The sequence below is a fragment of the Lepisosteus oculatus genome, chromosome 6 (assembly GCF_040954835.1).
Source record: "Lepisosteus oculatus isolate fLepOcu1 chromosome 6, fLepOcu1.hap2, whole genome shotgun sequence".
Taxonomy (NCBI): Eukaryota; Metazoa; Chordata; class Actinopteri; order Semionotiformes; family Lepisosteidae; genus Lepisosteus; species Lepisosteus oculatus.
The window spans coordinates 51,116,215-51,142,422 of record NC_090701.1 but is presented as its reverse complement, the minus strand read 5'-3'; the positions used below and the strand labels follow the sequence as shown (position 1 = coordinate 51,142,422).

The 26,208-nt window shown below is 39.4% G+C and overlaps 2 protein-coding genes across 7 annotated transcripts in view; one reads left to right on the top strand and one right to left on the bottom strand.

The window, feature by feature from the left end:
* Positions 1–4,676, top strand: part of pde7a (phosphodiesterase 7A) — a 52,881-nt gene extending 48,205 nt beyond the window's left edge. For all 4 annotated transcript variants that reach the window (XM_015353671.2, XM_006634004.3, XM_015353672.2 and 1 more), the window contains 5 exons: positions 251–342; positions 1,458–1,602; positions 1,805–1,901; positions 2,255–2,335; positions 2,955–4,676. In XM_015353671.2, coding sequence (XP_015209157.2) covers positions 251–342; positions 1,458–1,602; positions 1,805–1,901; positions 2,255–2,335; positions 2,955–3,166 — 627 coding nt within the window. In that variant the 3' untranslated portion in view covers positions 3,167–4,676. The remainder of the gene's footprint in view (positions 1–250; positions 343–1,457; positions 1,603–1,804; positions 1,902–2,254; positions 2,336–2,954) is intronic.
* A 2,358-nt stretch (positions 4,677–7,034) lies between these two features.
* mtfr1 (mitochondrial fission regulator 1) lies at positions 7,035–26,189 on the bottom strand. Of its 3 annotated transcripts, none has more exons than XM_015353698.2 (8): positions 26,091–26,189; positions 21,992–22,139; positions 17,843–17,941; positions 14,377–14,501; positions 13,473–13,711; positions 10,828–11,071; positions 9,686–9,857; positions 7,035–9,246 (listed from the first exon to the last, which is right to left on the bottom strand). In XM_015353698.2, the coding sequence occupies exons 2-8, from the start codon at positions 22,055–22,057 to the stop codon at positions 9,178–9,180; spliced, it is 1,014 nt and encodes a 337-aa protein (XP_015209184.2). In that variant the 5' UTR covers positions 22,058–22,139; positions 26,091–26,189; the 3' UTR covers positions 7,035–9,177. The 3 variants fall into 3 exon arrangements, with proteins under 3 accessions (XP_015209184.2, XP_015209185.2, XP_015209186.2); XM_015353699.2 differs by having other exon boundaries at positions 21,992–22,171; positions 26,091–26,146; XM_015353700.2 differs by lacking the exon at positions 26,091–26,189 and adding an exon at positions 22,462–23,037.
* Between the last annotated feature and the right edge of the window lie 19 nt (positions 26,190–26,208).

Here is a 26,208-nt window from a genome sequence, read left to right as displayed (position 1 = left end):
CATCCTGTGTTTTCTGTATGTACAAAGAACGTACTCAACTGGCACAACAGCAGAATTCTGCAACTAGCCGTAGACAATAGAACTAAAGTATTATCCAGGATATTTTAAATAGTTTTAAAGGATACATTTGTGGGTTTAATGCTTTAGTACTTAACTACAGTACTGAAATCATAAAATGTATTGCTGCTTGCTTGGCTTTATGTGCTGGCATTGGCAGCAGTAGAAAAGATGCCTTTGTGTTAATTTGCAGAATACCTCAGTTCTAGAGAATCACCACTGGAGGTCAGCAGTGGGCCTGCTGAGAGAGTCGGGGTTGTTTGCACATCTTCCTATTGAAGACAGGTGAGAACAGTTTCTGGAGTCAGAAACTTTGATTTGATGTACAGCAGTTTTTACCCTGTAGACAAACAGAGCCACTCTTTTATCATTCCACATAAATGTCCAAATCATCTAAAGGTAATTGTCTTATTATGTATAATAACATCCATACTACTTCACTAGGTACCTCTTTTTTCCCCCATGAGTATTTGACAGTTTAAGCAGATGTCTTTTAGCTTTTATAGAATGGGTTTGATTTTTTATTTTATATTTGCACACATTCTGTGCTGTATTATAGTGCACAATCTGACAGGGTTCAACTAAAATCTGTGGCTACAATTAAAATAAACTTGTTTTGAGAAGCACACATACTGTACACTAAATGTTAAAATATTATTTTATTAGGCCATGCATTATTTTTAAGGCCATGCATTACAAATTATTAAGGTTAACTAGGAAATGCGACTCTAGATGGTTTTGATTTTACCAAGAAGTTTGTAACTTGGGATCATCATTTTGACAACTCTTGATAGATTCTTTATTTTATGCTTCTGAATGATTACGTTGTTTACAGTGTGAACTTCATTGATGTAATAAAACTATTTATGCAGGTTTGAGAACAGGTGTATGGTTTCCTAGATTTACTTTAACAAATACGCTTGTATTTACTTGTTGGTAATTGATCATATGCCACAAATGGTAAAGTAATAAATCAGGGAATAAAGACATAAACATGGTAAAAAGATGTTTATTTATGCCTTTAGTACTAAAAGCAAATCAGATATGATCCAGTTTGTCAGGTAAATGGCCTCTTTGTAATTTACTGTTACTGTACTCCGACCAAATTTTGAATGTAAATTAACAGTACTGTTTTATAGTGTATATCTGAAATCTGGTTAAAAGACCAGCTGTAACTACTGAAGCGATGACAACATGAATGAAGACATGAAATATTAAAACTGGGTAAAATTACTCCCTCAAAACTGAATGAACTTTGTTCAGACCATTTCATATTTCATCATTTCATGAAAGGAAAAAAAGGAATTGTAATATCACAATAGCACTAGTTTTAGTCAATTTATTTTGATTCATTGTATTTTGATGCAGTATGCTGACCCTATATAATAACACCCCCTCAGGCTGAAGATGGAGAGTCAACTGGGCTCCCTGATTTTGGCCACTGATATCAGCAGACAGAACGACTACCTGGCACAATTCAGAACACATCTGGACAAGGGAGACCTATGCTTAGGAAATGCAGGTCACAGGCATTTTATCCTCCAGGTATAACCTTTGTTTTTTTTAAATATAAAGATAATTATATATCTTTGAAGCAAGAGCTTAGCATATTAGCAAACTATTCCTGTTGCAGTCACACCAACAGCCTGCCGATGTTTTCTGCAGTAGTGCCTGCTTGTCTGGTACTCTGTTAAAAGTACTGCAGAAGTATCAGCTTTATTCTTTGGGTTTCCGGTTGCACCTTTAGATGGCTCTGAAGTGCGCAGATATCTGTAACCCATGCAGACCTTGGAGACTGAGTAAGCAATGGAGTGAAAAAGTGACAGAGGAATTCTTCCACCAAGGTGAGAGTTGTTCTAGATCTGCTCTTTGTTCTTATCTCAAGTTTTCCGTCTGCATAGAAAATAGGATGTTTCTTCTGGCTACACCTTTGTACTGGTGTACTGCCCTGTGCTGTGTTTTGGTGACCTAAGATAGGATGATTATTGAATTGGTACAGTAGTTTGAGTAAATGGTAAAAATCAGTTAGCAAAGGACATGGTGGCCTGGAGTCCATCACTGAATTTGATCATCTTTATGTTGTGATATTTAATATGTTAATTAGTTTTTTTAATAACAAAAAGATAATTGAATTGATTGGCTTATGTTTTATATAAGCCTGTTTTTATAAGCCTGTCTCAAGGTGTTTTTTTTTCAGGCGACATTGAAAAGAAATACAAACTTGATGTCAGCCCACTTTGTGATAGTCAAACAGACACTGTTGAAAATATTCAAATAGGTAAGATAAATTGCACATTTTTGGTCGAAGCTTAATAGTGTGGTCTTTTAACTTGTTATACACAGTATGATTGCTGTGTTCCAGTGCAGGGATCTCCAAATCCCGTCCTGGAGAGCCCCTATCCAGATATTCTTACAGGTCACCGTAAATCACCTGTGATTTAAAGATTAGGTATACTGAGACATTACTTGATTAATTGATCAGTTACTTAATGAAGGGAACAGTGATCACTGAAGGCCACGAGAAATTGATTTTTGTTCCCAATGATCTCTTAAATTACTTAATTGACCACATGACCTGTTTAACTGATCAGAGCTGATTTGTTCCATGCCTTGATGAATTAATTGATCATTAAAAGGCCACCTGAAAAACCTGGGATGGAGACCTCTGGCCTAATGTACATTAATCAAACAAAAGTGCACCTTAACACATGTAGTAATGATGATGTGAAGGCACTTGGGATAACTACCAAGGCCACTTTTCAAAATTACTTCAGACTGGCATTTGTACAAATCAAAAGATGACTTTGACTTTTTGAAAATGTACTTGTAATCTAATTTCTCCTGAGGCATAATTATAATCCATAGCTAAGCATGATCTGCACCTCCTGTGGTTCCAGGCTTTATGACCTATGTGGCGGAGCCTCTGTTTGTGGAGTGGGGTCGCTTCTCAGATACGCGTCTGTCTCAAACCATGCTGGGGTACCTGGGACTGAATAAAGCCAGCTGGAGGGGGAAGCTGCAGGAGCAGACCAGCAGCGGGGATGACACTGACCCAGCCTTGGAGGAAACGGACTCTGAAGTATTACCTCAGGGAAGCAAGGAGTTATGACTCTCCGCCGAGACCTGGCCAGACAGGGCAGAAGTGTCAGAGGGGTATAGGAATGGATTGGGACTTAAGTGCCATCACTTAATGGAACACCTTTGCCAGAGTTCAGTTTGCATGCCTCTCAGCTATTAAAACCACTGATTTTATTTTATCCCTTGACATAGAGCAATACATAGATACCTCATTTTGCTTCTGCTGTTTTATTTATTCTCCATTCTTTTCTGCATTATTCACTGAATACATAACCCTTTTAACCGAGAGCTAAAGGGAACAGTATAAGAAACATGTTGTGGTAAAGTGCCATTTGTAAACTTTTTAAAAAATTCTTTAAACTGTTCTAATAACCTTGAGTATTTAGATTACTGGCTGTCAAAGACTGCACAGACAACCTAAGTATGTTCAATTTTAAAGGTTTCGTTTTCCTTGTGTTAAAATGTGAAAAGCCCGCTCCTTTTGCTGCCTCTATGAAGACTGTTTACAAATGTCTTTTTGTATTGTTTTATAAGTTAAATGTTGGTTCTGTAATTGCCTTTAAGCACAGGTGTCAAGAACCACTTTCATGGGGGATTTTATCCTACTGATGACATACAGTACAGTACAAACTTCAGACTGCAGCTGTAACAAACACCAGATGCCATAAACCCTGCAATGCTCCATTGTTTTTTTTGTTCTTGCACTGTGAAACTCTTTGGACGCACAGCCCAGGTTTCAGTCTACAAGGTACTGGGAATATGGCCTTTTCCCTGGATTTCGAAACTGGGAGCAGAACGCTGGCTTTCTTTCGGAATATCGTTGCTCTTTCAGTGGTGGCAAAGCATGTAGCTGTCACTGTCCTTAACACTTGAACAACTGCTCTTTCATTAAAAACATCAGAACTGAATTAACACATTTAGCTCAGGGTGTTGCCAATTTATCTGGAAGAAATTAAGGGGGGAGCATGACGCCTTTAAAAGCAGGAAGGCTCGTCCCTTTTCAAGGCAAAGAAACACATTTACTGAAGCTGAAGAATGTGACAATTTCAACGAGAAAATGCATTGAAATGCAACCTGGAAGACTGCAACAGATGCCTTAAAACTATGCACAAAAGCTAAGTGACCAAACCAGTTTTTATTTTCATGAAGTGCTGTTTATTGTTCTCTTAATGCATTGTCCACCTGTTGGCCTTTAGTGTGACAAAATTTGAACATTTTTGTAATAAAATTGAAGAATGATTTATTTTAAGCATCAAACATTCCATGTTTTGTATTTTAAATTTAGTTCTGTACAGATAGCACAATTGTGTTGGTTTTGTTTGTTGTTTTAAATGATAACAGGTGCTTTTCTTATTTTAGGTAATGTTTTTTGTTATTACTGTAAAAGACTGTTTGATGAACCTGTTTACAATTTGTTGTAACAGCCATTTTGGGGAGAATACTTCAGCATCAAGCCATTTTGTATAGGCTTTGCCATATTGACCTTTTGATACATGCCTGTTGCAGTTACATTTTGATGAATAAAACAAGCTGACAAATTTGCAATGCTTTTTTTTTTTAAGTAGTACTAACCTTTTAACTTTTTTTCTGGGAAAACTAAAGGGTTAGTGGGCTCTTCGTATAGTTGTGAAGAACTGAATGTAGGAAATGGTAAGTTTTTTTTACTTTTTCAGTGCGATAGGTTAGACCAGAGGTTCTTAACCTTTTTGAGAGTGCGACCCTTTTTGGGGGTAAAAAATATTTCATGACCCTCCCCCCCTTATACAATAAATTGGAAATCTACTCACTTGATAATTTTGATTTATAAAGCACAGAGACTTCAATCAATGACTGACCGAATAATTGGTGTGTATCATACCATTTTTCGCAACTCAAAGTGCTTGTTACAAAAAATTGTTAAAAAAACTTTAAGCATATTAAAATGAGTAACAACAAATTAAAAGAACCATACACAAACAACACAAATAGCACAGAAATTATATAAGAAAAGTCAAGAAGAATAAAGTTTTAAAGGTTTAAAAATATCCACAGAGCCGGCCCCCCTGCTATTTTTAGGAATAATATCCTGCGGTTTGGGTGCGATGTAGTAAAAGGCTGCCTCACCAGTCATCCTATGCTTAATTTTTGGAATAATTTTGAAAAGGCGTGTGCTTGTTGCACTGGCCTCGATGGTTTTTACAGTACAAACCGCTTCATCCATTACTTGTTTGAGTACGGGGGGCATTTTCTTAGCCGCAAGGGCTTGTCTATGAGTCATACAACGCATCCACAAAGCGGACAGAGCAACGGCCTGTACTGTCGCGACGAGCCCGGGGTGAGAGCCAGTCATACTCGGGCACTGTCTGAGCAGATTCCCACACGCGTGTTCCGGTCAGTTTCAGGCGCGCGTACACGTGTCCAGCACAACGGAACGTTGATTGCCAGTGGGAAGAGAACAAGTAATAGGTTTATTCCATGCTGAAATAAATAAGAAAGAAAACGCATTGTTTCGGCTGTGGAGCCTTCAGGTGTGAGAAAGGCAGTAAGCAAAGGTAATGTAGCGGGAGAACAAAGGCTGGGAGAGAGGAGGAGCGAGAGACAGAAAGAGGCCAATCAAGAGGTGGGAGGTCAGAATAGGTGTCGAGAGGTGTGAAATGAAACCGTATCAGGTACTTTTTGCTCGGGAAGAGGACGAAAGAAACTATCTTCATTAATTTCTCCCTCTTCAACAAATCTGGCGTAAGCGAGCGTTCTTCCATCTCCGGAGACATCAGTGGTTTTGTCAAGTTGTAAAGATACACACTAGATTTGATCTTGGCGAACACCTGCTCCTCCACGTCTCTTGCCATACGCCCAATGCGGTAACGCACGGTATCACTTGACACTGGTCTCAATGCTAGCTGCTCTGCAGCGCTGTTCCCCCACACATGATTGAAATCGATTCCTTAGCGCACGGTAAGAGAAATCTCTCACCTAACGTGTGTGGCTTCCCAGGTGTGTCAATCCTGTTAGCTTTGACGAAAGACGCCTGCAGTGTCTCCTGGTTCACAGTCGTGGCTCTTTGGAGGGCAGATTGTTGGCCTCTTAGTTCCTGTAGCTTTTGTTTTTTTAAAAAAACTCAACAGGTTTATACTGCAAGGTCGAGTGTCTGGTCTGCTGGTGGCGTAGCAGTTTCTAGGGCTTGAGGCTTTTAGTCGTGCAACCTCTAACACTTGTGTCTGTGTGCTAATCTGTACTTTAGGTAGTTTTCGTCATATTTTCTAATTTTCTTAGTTTTTTTTCCCTTTAGGAGTTTTCTGCAGTGGGTTTCTCCACGTGATCTTTAGCTCTCACTTTTCCAGTGCCACCTATAAATAAATGCTCCATTGCTAGGGTAATCACGATTTATTTGCAGAAAAAAAGGGCTACAAATATAAATGGCCCACGCAGTAGAAATGAATGTAGCGCCCTCGCCGGACGCACCGCAGAGCAGACTAGGAGTTGTAGCCGGGGGTGGTCTGTGGATTCTCAGACTGACCACTAAGTCACCCTGCTGCTGTAAATAGTGTTAACCGTGCAGGTGTATATAATAATTCATCGTTTACCTCCGTTATTGTCCTTTGATGTGTAACCACCCTGAACCTGCGTACGTGTCTCGTTTACCGCTCTAGTGTCTAGCATTTCATATTAACGCAAAATGTTTCTTGTTTAAACACTATTATTTCGTATAAAGGCAATCATTTTCTTGTTTAAATGCAATACTGTCTTGTAGAAACGCACATTGTTTTTGCTTCATTCCAAGTACACCTCAGATGTATCCTACCTGTAGTTCCATGAAAGGAAACGGCTAATTGCAGACCTCGAGATAAATGCAATCCACCGAATGAATTAGCGGAGAAATCGGAAGTTGGTACAGAACATAACACAGGCGACATCAGATGGGATTTTCTTAACCACTTTTACTTGTTTGCATGATAAAATTACTGAAAACAGCTTGTACAGTGATGTTTCCTAATACATCGAGCAAGGTACTGTTTGAAAACCAATATTGACATGACAAGTGGCTTGCATTATGTACCAGCATGATTCCAAGAGCACTCTGAAATTTTGTCATTAACACAGCAGAAACTGGATAAACTATACAGAACATTTTTATACAGACACCGTATAACAGAATTAGTCTGCTATTGAATACCACTGCATAAATGTGTACATTTGCTTAATTAAACCTAATTAAGATGATTAAGATCTTAAGATGATTAAATTTTCAGTTTTCAAACTTCTACGGCAAATATTTTAATTTCAAAATGGTCTGACAGAAATACCTTTGGCATCGTAGAGCAATAAAATGATATGTAGAAATAATTACAACTTGTCCTTCTCAAATAATCACAGAGCTTTTCTTTCAGCACAACTGTTTACTCCATGTATGGCATCAAAACCATGTACTTTTTTCTTACTGAAATTTGTCCTATGACAAATGCAATAGAATTAAACATATTTTGCTCTCCGGATTTATTCTGCATTGTGTGAAATCAATAAAGTATATAGAAGATCAGTGGTCTCAGACACACCATCTTACAAAGCAATTAGTTCGGCAAGAATATGTCTGCTCTATCAAAATGATATCAATATCAAAACGTCCACCAAATTAAGTATAATGAAATGCCACATGCTTGTACTTTGAAACAAAATACTTGAAATAAAAGCTTGTACTTTGAAATAAAATCTGCATGAAAACAATTAATCAGAAAACACCAAACATTTTTCCATCTGGTCTCATTTTTAAGTGCTGCATCTTTTCTTGTGAAGATGGGAGTATTAAAACCAGACTATGTGAAGCAGGTCATACTCGAGTCCTTACAGTATATGCATTTATGTCATGCAGTAATCTACAGAACAAAACAAAAAACAATCTAGAACTTAAGTTTAGATTTTTATAAATAAATAAAAACAAGTGTTAAATTTTCCACTTCCAGAATACAATAAAATGCTTTTGCCCATTTGCTTCTGAGAGTATTTTGTCACTTTTTTTGGTAACTGAATACATCTTAGAAGAACACAATGTTCCAACATGTACAGAAACGAAATGGCATTCCATTTTTTAATGACACATTTCAATTTCTTTATGTGCCTTCTCATTACAGCCTTCCTTTGATAAACCTCTCTTCTGCTTTCTGCTTTTCACTTCCACAGTCCTTCAAGCTCTCTGAAAAACCTGCTCACAAGTCTAGGTACAGGGACATAACAAGTCCGTGTCTGGGAGAGTAACATACCTCACATGCCCTCTCGAACGCCAAGAGTGACATAAGTGAAAATATTCTGGCACTTGTATCATACTTAAAAGGCAAAAACACTTAAAATTCAAGAGACTCGAGTTTCTAAGACATTGTTGCCGTGGCTGTGAAGATAGAGTGTTCTCATCAAAATCAACGGCAGCTTATATTTTGACTTACTTTTTAAAAAACTGTTAGGGTACCGTTAAATTATTTCAAAACTGGAAAAAATGTGAAATATACTGTCACCGAGCTCAGATCCTGACTGGTCTCCATTCTGCTGTAATGAGGACCAGGCAGAAGAAGGCACTCGTGGCAGCTTCATAAAGAATACCCCCTCTTCATGTCTCCCAGAGTGATGCCAAGCATTTTTAAATTAACGGGTCCAGTAAGAATTGGTAATAAGCCCTTAAGTAGAATTTAATTAAGTTACAATTAACCTAAAATTAACCTAAAAGATTAGCACATTCTATACATCAAGTCGAGAAAGGGTCCCAACCTTATCAACATACTTGGGAAAATATCAATCTGTACTGTGCCAATAAAACTGTGTTCTGGGAGCCGCCATGCGGAGAGCATGACAACTGGCAGGTTTAGTGATGCACTAAACTATTATAAAAAAGGAAGGCCGTTACTAATCTGTACCATTTTAGACACTTGATTCCAAACAGAGGTACATTCTAGTAACCAACATCTCGATAAGTAAGGTTGGTCGAATCTTGACTGTAGAGAGAATTTGCTTTGCCAGGAATATCCTGACTTATAGTGTTTTACACTATCTTAAATACAAGATATTTACATATTGACGTTATGTTTTAGACACGCTGCTGACTAAATCCCTCCGTTTTCCAGTGGGCTTCAGCATGTGTTGTCCAAACTGAAAAAAGCAAGCAAAAATAAAGACGTCAGATTTCTGTTTACACACAAATATCTGATTCTCGTGTAACAAAAAGAAATTGCATACCCATTACATACACAAACACCAGGTATGTGTTCCCTTAAGCCATTATTTCAATAAGATTTTCATTTGACTAGCGAGTTACTGTTATTTTTTTCTTTTGTGTGCCTGCAACCTGCCAAAGCTTGGATACTTTACTTCATTCCAGTCTGAATGTCAGCATTCTGGTTTTCTTTAGGTAATCCAGAGGTTGGACAAGCATCCCTTTAATGGCATCTACACCTCTTACTGTTGTACGTAATGTACCTTGGTGTTTCAGTCTCTCCTTTATTCTGCTCTGCTTTTGTTATTACCAACGAAGTGCTGGCAGTTCTTTACAGTTTCACACTGCGGCCCGTTTGATGCTGAACCAGCTTACCGCTGCGGTCTCGGCACAGGTCTGCGTTTCAGAAGCCGGAAGGTTAATATCGGTTTCGCACTGGCTGTCCCTCTTGTACCGATGAGCGAATTTCCGCTTCAAAGCTGCCGCTATCAGAGCCGCTGCGTCTGCAGGGTCACCCGGCTTCGCTCTGGCTTGGCACTGCTCCGGTCTGTGGGAATCAAGGCACAGATGCAAAGGTCCTCAGCAGCCGTGTGCACAAAACGTGACTACACCGAAGATTCGAGCTGCAAGACTTCCAAGCTGGATTCACAATGCTTTTACAGATTGATAAAGAATTTACAGCCGTTAAACAGGACATTGAGGTGTACAAGCAGAATGGGCTATGAAAAAGGAGGAAACAGTATTTTCACACGTGTACATTGCTGTGTGTTGTATATTCATGTAACACAGTCTAAATAATATTAACCTGTCCTAACTGTACCTTCTGGTTATTTCTCCACTACCAATCTGTGCCAGAGAAGCCAAGAACACACATGCATTGTTGCTGTCAGTATTTCCTGAGCGCAAGGAATGAAAGTACCATTAATCGTTATACATTTCCTTACATAACAAGGAACTTTTAGGGCAACAGTGTGGAGCAGCGGTTATGGATCTGGCCTCATAACTGAAAGCATATAAAATTCCAGCTGAGACACTGTGGTTGTACGCTGCCCCTGGGCAAAGTACTTCTCCTGAACTGTTCCAGTAAAACTCCATGCCGAACAAATGTAAGTCACTTTGGATAAAAGTGCCAGCCAACTAATTGAGCAATACTGGTAAAACTGAGAACAAGAGGCACATCTGTATACCAAAAAATAATCATTCCAGCCATGTTGTCAAAGCTGACTCCCTGCCTTTTTCTCGAAAAAGATTGATGGCGATCCTGGGAGTCATTAGTCACCAGCAATCAAACAAGCTAGGCGAGAGAAACGGCCTTGACATATGTTCTATAAACGCTCTTAAAGATGTTTTCATCTGTTTTCCCCTAAACGCTGAGCTCCACAAGAGGAAAACAAAGACCCAGCAAAAGGGTTGAAGACAGATCAGGAACTGGAGTTGTAAGATCGAGAGACTGATTGTGGTTCGGCAGTGTAAGTAAGACCCTTGAACTTCAGAGCCCCAGCCCCATCTCTACTCACTTCACAGAGCGCAGCTTCACCTTGCTCATGTCTTTGAGCACTTCTAGCATGCTGGGCATCGCCGGCTGCTTGGGGCCCGAGTCCAGCAGGCCCGGGCCGGCGGTCTTGTTCCCTCGCCGCTCCCTGATGAGGTCTATAGCAGAATTGCAGCGCTGAAGGCCTGGGGGGGGCTGGGGAGGGGGGGGAGGAGGTGGAGGAGGGGGCGGAGGGGGTAGGGGCGCTCCAGCTGGTAAAGATGCAGAACCTGAAAAAAGACCAAGAGAACATGAGAAAAACAACAGAACACAGGGCAGTTTTCTCCTCTAGTCAATGAAGCAACATCATTTGCTTAGATAGCGCCCTACTATCAGATAATTATTTCACTCTCTTTCACTACCATCTTAGAACATTCTGATCTGGGTATTTGCAACAGATCTCCCCTTGTTCAGGAAGGGAAATCTGTCCCTCTAGAGGTGTCTTAGTCAGTATCCAGAACACGGCGATGTACTGTAATCCTACCACCCTAATGCAGGTCCCTAAGAAAACTCGCCTAGGACCCTGCTTTATCCAGCAAGTAACAGAAGAAAACCCTGATCTGGCCAAACCTTTTAGCTTAACCACCAAATACCATCTTCATTCAACAGCAGCTGGCACGGCTATGACTGAGGCTGTTATGAGGAATGCAAATTGTTATTTTTAACTTGAACTGGTTTTCTTTCTTCAAAGACCGGTGTGAAATCACACCCCGAGATTTACTTGTCTCACTCTCCAAACAAATTGTAAGGGTTTATTCAGTCACTCTCCTGCCCTTCCGTGTGTCTTTGACAGAAAGGGCTGTGCACTAGTGCAAGTCTCAATGCTGCCCCCTTGTGGGTCTGCCCCTTTTCCACCCTCTAAACCTGGGTGCCCCTTTACAGTATTATAAACAGGCTAGTTACTTTTCATTCACTAAACTTCAATTTTATGATGTATGGTTTACACTCAATATCATACTGGTTCCCAGTAATTCAGTGTAATTATGTCAAATTAGCTGCAGTGTAACAGAGTTGCACTGAGGCCTCAATGTTTTATTCACAGTGGCTGAGAGCATCTTATTTCTGCCTTTACATGTTTCCACATTAGTACCACATAGTACTAATACTTCTTGACCAACAAAAAAACAGAACAGTGTAGATATGAGAGCTATACAATAACACTTTAAACATTAACGCTAACCACTCTATTCCCCTATTGTAAAGTAGTCGATAATCTTTTAGTCCTTTTAACTCTTAAGTACGCAATTCAGACTAAATTGTGTTAATATAAACAGGGAAAGTGTTTGATGTTTCTCCAATGCTATTTGCCTAGTCCCTCCTGCAGAGGTAGCTGTACTGGAAGCATCTATATCCCTGTCTGAACCAAAGAATAACAGATTATGACTTCCATCATATTCCGATCACTGAAACAAAAAAGATTCCACACTTTGTGGCTGCAAATCTCACCAATTTGTTTGGGGTCTAAGATACAATAATTTTAACTTGTTGGGATTCATTAGTATTTCATTAACATTATTAAAATTGTATCTCTACAGGAATGCTGCTAAGAGGCAATAAGTGGTCTTCTCCTTCTTGCTCCTTTCACACCTGTTTGTCTTGTCTTTGGAACCTCATGCTCAGGCTGTTCATGTTCTACAGATGATACAGACTTTAGATACATAGACTCATTTCCATTTGCAATGGAATAAAATAGCTTACCAGTCAAACACTTCAGATACCTTGGTATGGAGATTTACTCATGATGGTCACTGGTATTTCATGCACCAGAAAATGCATAAATAAGTAAATAAGTTTAATGACATTTTTGACAGATGTTTTTACATTAAGCTGAACATAGTGGACCAGCTCGTCCAGTTTCCTTCAAGCTCATGCTGAAGTATGAAGTGCTGTTGCTGTCACAAAGCATTATAACACAGTACTTCTCTTGCTATGGCCTAAATTTAAATCCCTTAATCCTTTATTAGATCCAGGAGTAGGAGGTGATACCAATGAAGGGAATGTGCTGGAGAGAGGGGAAGGGAGGGTTTTATTCCTATGCGTTTGCTCAAAACCAACAAGCTCAAACAACAACTGGTACATGATGTTAATACAAAAAAAGAGGTCAGTTCTAATATACCAGACTTAATCGTATAACAGTGAGAGGGTCTTGGGTTCAAATCGTGAATGGAATACTCATTGTTTCCAAGTGCCCTGCTGCGCAAATCTGTACTGTACAGGTTGTCAAAGGAGAAATGTGCAATTTACTTAACTAGTTAAAGGATTACAAAAAAGAATGAATAATTGTAGCAAGATTTGTCCAACTAGAGCACTATTAGTTGTGGGTATCTCAGATTTAAGGAGCTCTGTATTACGGTACCTATCCCATTAATTTAGGAATCTCTCCATAGCTAAAAAATATTCCTTCTAAAGGTACAAATACAATTTATATGGCTCTCTAGTGACATCTTCTGGTGACAACTGGTACAAACAGGGTGAGGGAAAAGCACCTCAAAGAAATGGAAAATTGTTCACAAGACGGCCAATTCCATGTTCTTTACCTGCAAACAGAAAATCCTGAAGAGATTAAATAATGGTCGGAGAAGAACAGGTTCAAAGATCAAAACACTTAAAAAAATAAAAGACAATTCCTACCATCAGCCTGGGTCTTTTGCTCCTGGATGAGCACGATCTGTGCAATCTGTGCTCGGAGTTTAGCCAGTTCATTCTCAAGTGCAGTGATTTTCTGTATGGCCTCATCGTTGGCATATGCAGGACTCTTTGGCTCTAGGTCTTCGCTGTTTAGGGTTGGTAAGGACAGCTGCTTTTGAAGAGGTTTACCAAAATATTGCCGTTGGTGAGCAGTAAAAAGAAAGTCTGGTCGAGCTTCTAACCTATTAAAACATTGTAAGAACATATGCATAACGTATTACTATATTATGATACTATAACTTCCAAGCAACTACATGCTTTGAGTTAATAAACCCATTCTTTTTTTCCCCATTTAAACCATGTTTGAAATATATATTCATTTCATAATCTTCACTTTTCCAACACAGAGCTTCTTGTGGAAAGAGGCAAAACCAGTTACACATCTTCATAATTAGACTCCCAGTTTCTAAAAACAACAATGTAAATTAGAATGAATATCTTGGAAAAATTATCTTAGGTTTTGAGTTGAATTAAACTGTGAGGAAATGATCAGCTTCTTAGTTTTTATAATTTCAAATCTATTTTACACCAGACCCAATTAACAAATGTTGTAAACAATGCAAAACACATACAAAATACAGATGTAATATAGTGTAACAGTGATACAATGTAAAAAGCAGGTGGAAGGAGTGAATAGATAAGGAAAAAAATCCCTGCCTGCTACCCACTGAAGGCTTGACATGATTATTCACCTTCAGATTCATGTTTCTGGTTTTGGAACAAGTTTTGGTGAATAAATCATCAAATTAAACCTGGTGAGTTCAAAGTATGCCAAAATGACAAAAATAAACTTGTTTCAACGTGTACATCCCATGCAGGCTTAAACATGTCATGAATGATCTACTACCTGTGTATGTTAAATGACTCTTCTTCATCTGCGTCAATCCAAGCAACGTCTGCAAGTGAAGCTACAAGTCCATTTTCTTGAGTTGTGCACTGCAGACTGCTGGGGGCATCAACATAAGGATGAAGCTGAAAATAAAACACAAAATTCAGTCTCTTTTAGTATTGTGAATCTGGAATAAGAATACTATAGATTTAATTAATAATATGCCATGTAACTCTTATTTTAAGGGTACTCGAAGATTTCAGTTGGTTTTGGCTGAACTGTCAGTATATTCTGGTTTGCTTAGCATTGTTTATAATAAGCTCTACTGGCACTTAAAAGAAGTGCAGAACAGATTATTCAAAACGATCATCATTGATCACACAAAGGCTGCATTTCAAAACCAAACACATGCAGAACACGTATATAAATTAGAGGTCACTGCAAATGTCTGGAGTCTAAAAATCGTGTATAGAATATGAACTTGAAAGTAATAGCCTTCACAACTGTTAAAAAGAACAATGCACATATTTTGAAAAGATGCCACCGTAATCAACTTCAGATTCACATTACGCCAGCAGTGCACAGCTCCGGTCTTGGAGAACTCCAAGGTTTTGTTTTGTTTTTCTTTCCACTTGAGCTCTTAATCACCTCCTTAAATAATGAACTCCTTCTTTACACCCAAACAATTTGCTTGGCTGAACAAGTTGAAGTCTTAACTTGTTCTTAAGAAGCTGGAGAATTAAGATCAAACAGAACATGCAAAAACAACTACACGGACCACGTACGAGACCAGCCGAATATACTTCGGAAAGCACAATGTGGCATGCAAGAAGCTTCAATTAGAATAACAAATAAGAGCTGTATAATTCTGTGCCATGATAAACAAATCTGATACTAGGATTTATCTGTGTTATCAGAAGGGACGTTTTTGGTATGGAGCAGAAGTGAATGGCAGTGCCAAACAAACATCAACACATGCTATCATCTACCCAAGACATCAGAAAAGAGAACTGACCTAGAGCAGGTTCACAGCATTTCTCACCAAAAGCACAGCTAGAGAGGAAAGAAGGAAGAAAGAGCAAGATACAACCAGCCATCAGAGAAAGACAGTACAGAAGAAAGAACTAAACAGTGACAGTCATTTAGATTCTTTAACATTTCAGAACATGGTCTTGAAGCTTGAAAAAGGTCATTATTTTATCCCTCCCCCCCAAAATTGTGATTTAAGCACACCTGGCAAAATATGAGAACAACTCAATTTGAATGTTTTAATGGTTAGAGCGTTTGGTCACTACAGCGCTCCACTTGTAGTGATTGATGGCAACATGACCGCACAGGGCTGCAAGTCCTGAGACCTTACTGCTCCAGCAGGACAATACAAACACCCACATTTTGCATGTAACAACAGCTTCCTTGCAAGTTCACATTGTGAGCAAAGCTCTGGATGCCCTAGTTGCCAGACTCTAGCATTACTAAAACTTTACGGCTGGTTCCCCAGGTTCTTGAGGGCTGGCACGTCTACAGGCTTCTCGTGTCTAATTAAAGCACTGGGAGAAACTGTGAAACTGGTCCATTTAAGCCAATAAAGAACCAATTTACATTATGAGTGCAGTGGGACTGAAATCCTGTAGAGAAACAGGCCCTCTCTGAGCAGGACTGAGGATCCCCATTTAAGTAGATGAGCTTGAATAATTCTTGAATCTGGAGCTCAGAGATCAGTGAACTAGGTGATCTAGGAGAGGAATGGGACAGAATCCCACAAGGCAGCATTTAAAAAACCTGCATACCATGTGCTGTAGATGTAATGCTTATATTGCTTAAAGGGTTACCATACACTACTAGCCTATCACTTTTACAGCAGACCTCCTGTTGATGATAAAATGTTAATCAGTAACATGAATTATCTTATATTGTTTTCTGAATAAACTTTCAATGCACATACTAAAAAATACTGTTGCATTTAGAAGTTTCTACTGCTGCTCGGTATAGAACATTTCAAACTGTAGCAGTGGTTTTAGATCCTGGAAAGTAAATACGAGATGAATTAAAAGTGTATTTTTAAAAACCCACAATTAACGAGGAACTGCAATCTTATTCTTATATTTCAGAGTTGGAAAGAATTGGCATTGATGAGTGCATTTCAAACCACAATGCAAGTGAAATGTGCACAACATGTAAAACCTCCAAGTAACATTACAAAATAGGCAGACTTTCCAGGTAAGCGCAGCGCCATGTTCTGCGATTCAGAATGAGGCAACAGAACCTTCAGTAAGGTAAAGCGACCCGATCACATCGTAAATAAACAGGCTTGTGAATACATCTCTTTTAAGCCAATAGAAATATTGCTCTCAACTTTGAGTAAGTTTTGCTGACAAATACTACTTTACTTGTTAATACTGCATGCAGATCGCATTGTAGCATTTCTGCGGTGAAATATCTGCTGCACGGCCCATCACATTAGTCATTACAGTGACTAGTGAGCAGGAAGGGTTTCACTTCACAATCCTCCCGAACTCTCACTCAACTTTGATTGGGATGGGATTTAGTACACATTTATCGATTACACCAGAACTACCTACATCTTGAAATGAGAATTATAATACCAGCATGTCCAATGTGGAAAAAATACATTCTGTATTGTATTTTTCAACTGTTTTATCCTTCCCTCTTTTGCTGAAGACATTATGTCACAGGCAATAGAGACCAACATATTCTATGATATTCCCAGCGGTTTACCTCATTCACTCTGAATCTATGGTTAATTGAGTCACTAATGGTTAACTGAGATGAGTTAGCACTGTGATTTGAAAAAAAAAAGTTTACCAAAATTAAACTTCAATATTTTATTTCACAAGAGAAAACATTATTAATAATATTCACCACAACCCACAGAATTTACATCAACATACATATTGCACAATGATTAAAAAATTAAAATCTCTAAAACACGATGTATGACACTTACATAATGCACTCTGCAACTTATTAATTCGCCATCTGTTTGTTATGCAGGGCTGTTACTCAACTTCTTAGGAGAGTTGCCATACAACACACTCTCCTTCTGCCCACTTCAGCTGCTCTTTTGTAGGTTTTCAGAAAAAAAGTCTATTTTAGAATTTGAACTGGCCTCTTATGAATTTAAAATGCTATAACAAAACTTCTTCTTTATAAAGAAGGAATAATTTGTATATCACAACAAGAGCAAACAAACAGATGGGAATTCATCAGGAAGGCAATATGGTAACAATGCTGATATTTCAATTTCTAAAATTTGCAAGTATAGTTCCAAAGGATTTTTCTTACTTTTACTCTATTATCTGTGAAAAGGGGGCAGACTTGTATTATCAAGAAGCTTGAACTGATATGATATAGGATCTGGACCAGCATCCGACTTTGGAAGTCAGCTGGAGAATCATTTCTGAAAGCCCAGTATGTGCTGTGTGATGTCCCTGCAGAGTAACTACGCCCTGTACTCGTATCCTACCTGAAACCGCACACGTGGGCAAGGTCTCAGAGGGAGGCTGGTAGCTATCCTCCTTACAATACTCCGAGAGGACCCATAGGGCTTGTCGTTCCAAAGGGCCTGAAAAAGAAAAGGTTGGCGGTTAGCTGGTGAATGTGTTCATCAGCAAAACAAGCCCAATGAACACAAGCATAGGAAAATATGGGCCTTTTTATTTGGAATATTAACGCTGCCTATGGTTCCTTATTCCAAGAAGATCCAGGCACGATATGAGCCAGTGTCTTTTTTTCCCTCCCCTTTCTTTTCAACAGCAACCCTCTCTGTGTTCACACCCATTATCACTCACAAATGAGGCTCCCTGCTCAAAAAACACTACCAGGGTCTTTCCTTAGTAAATACATTTCCAACCTTTTCAAATTCATTAAGATTTTGATTACGATTCAACTACTTTGATTGAGACTAGATTATACTTAAGCTTCCACAGTGACTGAAGCTAGAAGCAATTTCAAAGTTAGAAAACAACTATATCTTAAACATACATGGAGTATGTAACAGGACAAGTTGCTTAAACAAGGATATACTTTTTCAGCTGTGAAGCGGAGAAGAAAAGATTGCAATAAGCAGATAGCAGTTAATGTTATCATTACCTGTGGCTGAAAAGCTGATCAACATATTTGTATTCTCTCGAATTGACTACTGCATTACTCTACTCCCTGGGGTATCTAAATCTACTCTGAACAAGCTGCAGTATGTCCAAAATTCAGGTCTAGTGCAAGTGTTCACATTACTCCCATCCTGGAGTCCTTGCACTGGCTTCCGGTCAAATTCCGCGTAGACTTTAAAATCCTCATGCTCACCTATAAGGCTTTACATGGCTTGGCACCTCAGTACCTGTCTGAACTTTTATCGCCCTACTCCCCACCTCGCAACCTCCGCTCTTCAAATTCTGCCCTCCTTACTGTCCCCCAAGCCCGTCTACATTGTATGGGCGACAGGGCCTTCTCCTGCTATGCCCCCAAGCTCTGGAACTCTTTGCCCAAGGATATTAGAGAGTCACCTTCTCTAAACTCCTTCAAATCCAGACTCAAAACCTTCTTCTTCAGAAAAGCCTTAGCTGGTTCCACTCTTTACCCCTCTGCTCTTCTTAATACCACCTTCCACGGTCTCCTCTATTGTTATTGTTGTAATTATAATTGTGTCCTATCTTGTGAAATCTTCTTATTTATTGTTGTAGTCTTCTTATTTATTGTTATTGTCATCCTGTAAAGCGCTTTGAGAAGTCACCTTTAAAGGCACTATATAAAATAGTTTATTATTATTTCGATATTGTGCAATATTTGTACACGCCGTGGAGTAATACTGGGGTGTTTGGTGTGGGGGGCGGAGCCCCGGATTAAGGGAAACCACAACTATAAGTGAATAAGTGGAATGAGCAGCAGGTGTAGAAGTGGTCTAAAACCATGCTGAATATGTCTCAGGACCTTAGTCTTGCTGTAGCTGCAGTGGTGAGAGGACGTGGGAGACTAGGTCTCCCAAATGCGGAGGCTCTGTTGCAAGAGCACGACAGTAGCGGGTGTGAGACGCTACTAGTCGGGGCGATGTCGGAAGAGCGTGTCGCCGTGTATGAGTGAACAGATGCTGGCTAGCCGCTGCAGTAACCCCGCCAAGGGGTGGAGAAGAACGACGATCCTGTAGGGGATTGTGAGAGGAATAGCCTGCGAGGAAGGGAGTGAGAACGTCAATCTCGGTGGAGACTGAAAGAAGGAAGAAACGGAGCTTTATGACGTCAACCGAAGATTTAAAGGGACAGCATCCTGCTAGGGTCTGTGTTGGTGTCTGAGAGCAGGAGGTTCCTAGCAGTGAAGACAACAGGATGAAACTTAGTGAGCCTGGGCGAAGGGCCCAGGAGTAAGGGAACATGGAGTCATGTGTCCTGTTACGCCGATAAGGGAGCCGGTGTGAACACAACTCTTGGAGAGTGTGTATACACAAACACACACACTACCTTCCTAACCGCGTCTCTTCCAGGCTACACACCATGTATAAAGAAGAAAAGGAACCTAAAAGAAAACTAAAAAGGGGTGTATTAAGGCAAATAGGATACCTGATCACACCCCAGATGCTGGCTACAACCCCTCTGGCACCACAATTCATTCTCTACTAAGTCTTTGTGAAGGGAGTTACTGACCACTGGCCACCTGTACACATTCAGGGCACATTGTAGGTGGTTCTAAGTGGCTTGTTATCCAAATAATGTCATTAGAACTTCAGGCTGCAGGCTTCATGCTGCATGAGGCCCAGAAACCTTGCAAAAGAATTCAAAGCTACTACCTTAGCTACTGTGCAACTATTATAGCAAACCCACAAACACAAGATACTAATCTGTAATCTAAAAGTGTTGCTTCTTATTACTATAAATCTAGAGACAGTCCAAGACTTTACATTCTTATTACCTCATAGGTAAATAAGTGAATAATCAAATGGAAATCTGTTTCCCTGTACCCCTCCACTTACAGTTTACTTTTACTTACTTAGTTTCCTAACTTCTTATTTGTAAACAAGAAATGGTATTTTGCCCATCGAGCTCATTTGGTTATTAATTTGAGCACTATACACCCTTTTTGATAAACAATTTATATTGAAGGACTACCGTCACATTTAATTTGATTTTCCTTTTTGGTGTCTAGTGATAAAAGACCATGCAACATCACATGGTGGATAAAAAAAATTGGTACCTTTCCCTGTTACTGCACTGTTTTTCAGTCATAATATGTGTTGGGTAAACATTTCTGCTGTACCTTAAACACAAACCTGCCAGAACAATGATCACCCTGTTAAAGAAAGTCTTTTTTCTCTTGAAAAACAGATTAAATTGATACAGCAAATTGACACACAAATGGAAAATGTGAAATGAGCAGCTTGTGATGAATCTTAGAGTGGTTCTATCCCATTTATCCTAGGTCAAACTGAGGTGCTTGTAGGTTCACTCTCGGGGTTCAGTCTTGTCTTGTTGGTGTTTGACTGCCTCACTGTGATTTGAGTAGTGTGAAAACGGTGTGCTGGCTTTTGAGAAATCTTCAAAATACAAAAAGCTTAACTTTCACTATGGAAAATGACAGAATGATCTGGTCCATTCAGCCCAAATAGGAAATGTGTGTGCAAAAGTGGTCATTTCTGTTTAGGAGCATAAAACATTGTGGCTGAGACACATCCTTCTCCAGCCTCAAGACCTTTGTTTTACCCTTAAACAGCAGGAATTATAAGAACTAAGCTGCAGTATAAGAACTGATTTACATAACACCAACTAATACCAAATATAGTAAAGTAAATCACTGCATAAACTACAAGTAACCCACTTAAGAAAATAATTCCACGATCATTTTTAGCTACATTTCAAGAATACTGACTTAGACCTTTATAGAAGAGGAGTATGATTAGTCTATTTCTAACCCTATGGTGCCTTAAAATACTTATAAAAGAAACCTACTGTAAATTTTCTTAGGACAAAAAACAGTCAAAATTGAGACATGCTTACTATTAACATCCACCAAATTATGGTAAAGAGCACAGAATCTGCATTATCAGAACATGTTTTTAAACCAGTCATAAATCGTTATCATAGGCCATCATTATGGAAGAGAGAGACTAATCATCAGGATGAAAGAATTAGGAATTCCTAACTCCCCTTATTCCAGTTCTTCCTGCTGCTGGTTCTTGTAAAAGACCTTATCCCACTTCATTGACCCACAACTCGTCAGTGTACTGGCACTACAGTACAAGCCACAACGTCCTTGAGCGTGAGCTGTAATTTCCAAACGTTTATTTAAATAAATGTGACAGGACTTTTTCCATCACACAGATCACGGTAAAATGATCAGAAAGCTATCGGAGGGAGAGAAAATGATTATTATTAACCAAAATAAAGATTTTCACAGATCATTATTTTGGCATGGCAGGCTTTCCATGCCAGGAGCTCTTTAACTATTTTTTACATGAATAAATAGTAGAGATACCTCTGTAAGTCAAGACATCAATACAAAGCATGTATGCAGGGGATCTGAACAGATGACAAAATTAAGTTCTATGGGCAATGGCAATAAGGACTGCCAGTGAGAGGAGTAACAAACACAAGGCACAGTTGTACCGAATAAAAGAAAAACGGATACTCACTAAGTCCATGACTGTTCCTGTAGATTCCAGGATCATTTTAACGACCCGAATCAGATGGGCAATCATCTAGGGAGTTTCTGCAAGCCATCTTCAACATCATCTTCTGGGTTCCCACAGGTTCCCTACTGGACTTCCATTCTCCTGCCGTCTGAAATGTGAGCACCAACAGGATGGAAGGCACTGAGGCATGGGGCACAATGAGAAACATTTACATGCAAATCACAAGCACGCTTGAATTACAGCTCATACTCGCACAATGGAAACCAGTAACTATGCGTCTTAAAGAAATGACACATTTCCAAAGTAAACAAGTATTGCACTTTATTTATCCAGCAGCCAATCACTCTGCAACTCACAGCTGACAGCCTACTGAAGCTCAACAGCTCATCAGTACCTGGATGGGAGACCTCCTGGGAAAGCTAAGGTTGCTGCTGGAAGAGGTGTTAGTAGGGCCAGTAGGGGGCGCTCACCTTGCAGTCTGTGAGAGTCCTAATGCCCCAGTATAGTGATGGGGACACTATACTGTAAAAAGGCGCCATCCTTTGGATGAGACGTAAAACCGAGGTCCTGACTCACCGTGGTCATAAAAATCCCAGGGCATTTCTGGAAAAGTGTAGGGGTGCAACCCTGGTGTTCTGCCCAAATTTCCCACTGGCCTTTACCAATCGTGGTGTCCTAATAATCCGCATCCATGAATGGCTTCTTAACTCTGTTCTCCTCCCCACTAATAGCTGGTGTGTGGTGAGTGTACTAGCACATGATGGAGTGGAGTGTTCAGAAATGCACTATTAAAGTCAAGTGGACTTCAGAATCTGCAGCAAAAACCACAAGCCAATGAGATCCACTGAAGTGTATTAAAAACTGATAACAGGTGCAGTTCTGAACAGATGGATGATAAGATGGATGAACAGCTGGATGAAACCTTGGGACCAATTACCTGATAGTAAGCAAACAGGCTAGACAGCTCGATCGTCTCCCTCTTGTATGAAATACTTAATAGAAAAAATGTATTTATGACAATCTATATTAAAGCAAACAAGAATATTATATTCTAAGAACACATCAACAGGACATGTAGAAGACTTCTCTGATAAGATAAAGTCATGCAAAATTAATATTAATAATGTGACAAGTATTTTTAAAAATATAATCAACTACTTAAGGCATGTAGAAATACTGTATATATGTTTAAAATATAATGCTGAGTAAACACTAATAAAACAGACAAGCTTTTCACAATTCTTATAAACACAACAATCAACATGATTCTATTCCAATTTCAAAGGACAGATGCTTTGTCCTCAACTGTTCGGAGTCTTCTTTCATATTGCAGGCAGTAAGTAAGAACAATGACCTTTGCCGTTTGTTTTCTGTACTTTGTGACCGACAACAATACTCTATTCTTAAACCTTATGAAACAACATGTTTTTCACAAATCTTTTTCCTTCTCTGACTTAATTACAGACTCCTTACCACAACAACCCCGCTAGACAATGAGAATCAGCCAAGTATTATTAAACAGAGAAAACCCTAAATTATACTGCAAATAAAAAACAATTCTTACATAATAGTATTTAAAAACCTTAATAATACAATCTCAGGATGACTGACTATACAAAAGAGCTAGAGAGCACACTGTGTTACATTTAGTTCTGAGTATGAAGACCCATACAAAGTCTATGAGCTGAAATTCCAAATGAAACAATGGGTAATGGCAATAAAAAGGATTTGGTGGGGGCTTTTATTCATTCCTAGCTCTACTGTAACTGACATTAGCATTAAATTATAAACTAAACTCCAAAAAAATTAATCCCAAAAAATGTGTTTTTGCAGAAACCATGTCTAAAGGCATGTAAAATACCTTAATATAGACAACAGAGTATTTTACATAAAAACGCATAGGGCCACTATGTTACTTCATACAGCATATAAGGTACATACACTACAGCCCTCAAATTCTCAACCATTTAAATGCGTCAACAGCATTTCGACAGACCTATGCAGGAACTCAATTACTCACAGATATTGGTACTTTAAGAATACAAAAATACACAAGCTCCAGCGTTTAGTTTGGAAAAATGATTTGAATTATTTTGTGTTAAAAACGGACTCAACAGTAAATGCCGACAATACCGTGCATGTTTGTAAGCTCTGTTAGCAAGCTCACAGTGTTCCAGCTAGTGGAGATCAGCAACATGCAGATCTGAACAGCATCTCTTACCTCCAGTCTTCTCATTCTCTTGCATGACTGTACAGCACACAAGGAGTGCCACAGGAACAGTGAGAGGATTAGATATATTAAAAATGGATTCGTTGATAGGAATTTGCACAAATCTAAAGAGGACTGTTCATCATTGCTAATGAAAGAACTCTGAGCTAATGATTCATCAGCTCAGAGTGCTTGAAACAACACCAATAATTTTGCCCCTATTAGTCATACCACTTTCCATTTTCAGCAATTAAAGACCAGCTTCTGCCCAAGCTTTTGTGGAAATTAGGTAAATGGTAAACGATTAAGAGCAAAGACATGTCTAAGGTACTGTACTGTATTTGCCATCAACCCAGAACCCAGCATCTACTGTCCCTCAACCTTGCAATACAGACCCAAGCCCTCCTGAGGGGGCAATAGTTTCTTAAGAAAAATACACCTTTCTGTTTTATTTGTACAGCACATTATTTTACCCTTTCACCATGTAGATCTACCATTGATATAGCTTCCTTTTGAAATTTTATCAATCGGAAATAAAAACACTGCCACCACGTGCTCTCATAATTACTAATTTCCTAATTGCTGATGATTTATTTGGTTCAGGGACCTTACGACTGTTAACGTGGCAATAGGAATGAGGAACAGTTTGCATAAAGAGAATCAACCTATCGAGAGTAAAGAGATGCAACTCCCGCATCCAACAGGTTATTTAGGATGTTGCTTAATTTTAAGGCTACCTTTGTCTCCCGCTGCCAAAACACGCACCTGTTTTTTCTACATCCTATCTGCAATTGTTATTGTTCGATTTGTTTGTTTTTTTTTCCAGAAAAAAAAAGAAAATATCGCATGGCACCATATACAATAATGCACAAATGTAAACAATCATCATGGCATGAAAGACGTGGTACTTGACACTGTTCAAACCCAACAACTATAGTTCTACTATTTAAATTGTATAAAACAGCTACAGCGGACAGAGAGGTTATCCACCGAGACTGACTGTCAAATGATCAAAACATTACAATCACAACATTAACACAACATCACCATGATCGTGCGCAAACACGGACCGTGTACACTTATGCGATTATACATCACTTCGCTCCAAAGCAGAGCGTTAGACATTCCCTGTAAAGATAGAAGCTCCTAGCAGATTCGCTAGGAATCTGAAACATGACCGCTGATTTATAGACACCCCTTCTGTTTCTTTTTCCAAAAAAATACTATTGATTCTAGAGACAAGGAGTAAAAAACGTGAAAGTGAAAGGCTATAGGACCCCATTAAACGAATAAACCCAGTGCCGCCAGGACCTCAAAGTGAGGGGCATCGGAAAAATTGAAGTTACTGTTCATGGTCAAGACGCCCTAGACCAGCAAATATCATTTGACGGGCATTTAAAAAACGCACCACTGGAAGGCAGGCTAAAAAAAAACAAAACCGCGTAAAGCGAATTCCTTCCGAGTGACTGCGACTGTGTAACCTCCCACTCAGACAGGCCGCTGGCGTGAAGGACGCGCCGCTCGGACTGGGACATAACGTGTTGTTATCCTCGACTCCGGCTCAGCCCGACCTCTTACAAAGCACGACACCCCAGGATGATAAAATACCTCAACACCTTTTGAACGGTTAACAAACTCTACGACACTGGGCGAGTATTAAGTGTCCAGGGCAACCGGTTTTGAACTTCACCGAACAGCAGCACCAGTTCTTTCAGACGAGCACCGTTTATTTTTTAGGGAAAGAAAAAAAACGTTTCTTCACTGGTTAAAATAACTATGGGGCAGCAGTATTTGCTTGCTTAAAACAATAAGGAAAGTTATTAACGTGCCCTTTACCCGATAACCACCGTATACGCCAAAAACGTTTTTTTTTAATATAAGCAACCTTACCTCCAAGCCAACCGAAACCCTTTTCCCAATATTTCCACTCCCGGCAGCGCCGGGGCGATGGATGAGTGGGAGGGGCTGGACATCGTGTTGCACGGGCTGCCGGCGGCCAATCAGCGGC

Excerpts from the sequence above, each read along its gene's own strand:
- mtfr1 (XM_015353698.2), bottom strand. The coding sequence starts at position 22,057 with ATGATTGCCCATCTGATTCGGGTCGTTAAAATGATCCTGGAATCTACA. Across the intron at positions 11,072-13,472 it reads GCAAAAGACCCAGGCTGATG|GTTCTGCATCTTTACCAGCT; the intron begins GTAGGAATTGTC and ends GTCTTTTTTCAG. Across the intron at positions 9,858-10,827 it reads GTGAAGCTGCGCTCTGTGAA|ACCGGAGCAGTGCCAAGCCA; the intron begins GTGAGTAGAGAT and ends TGATTCCCACAG.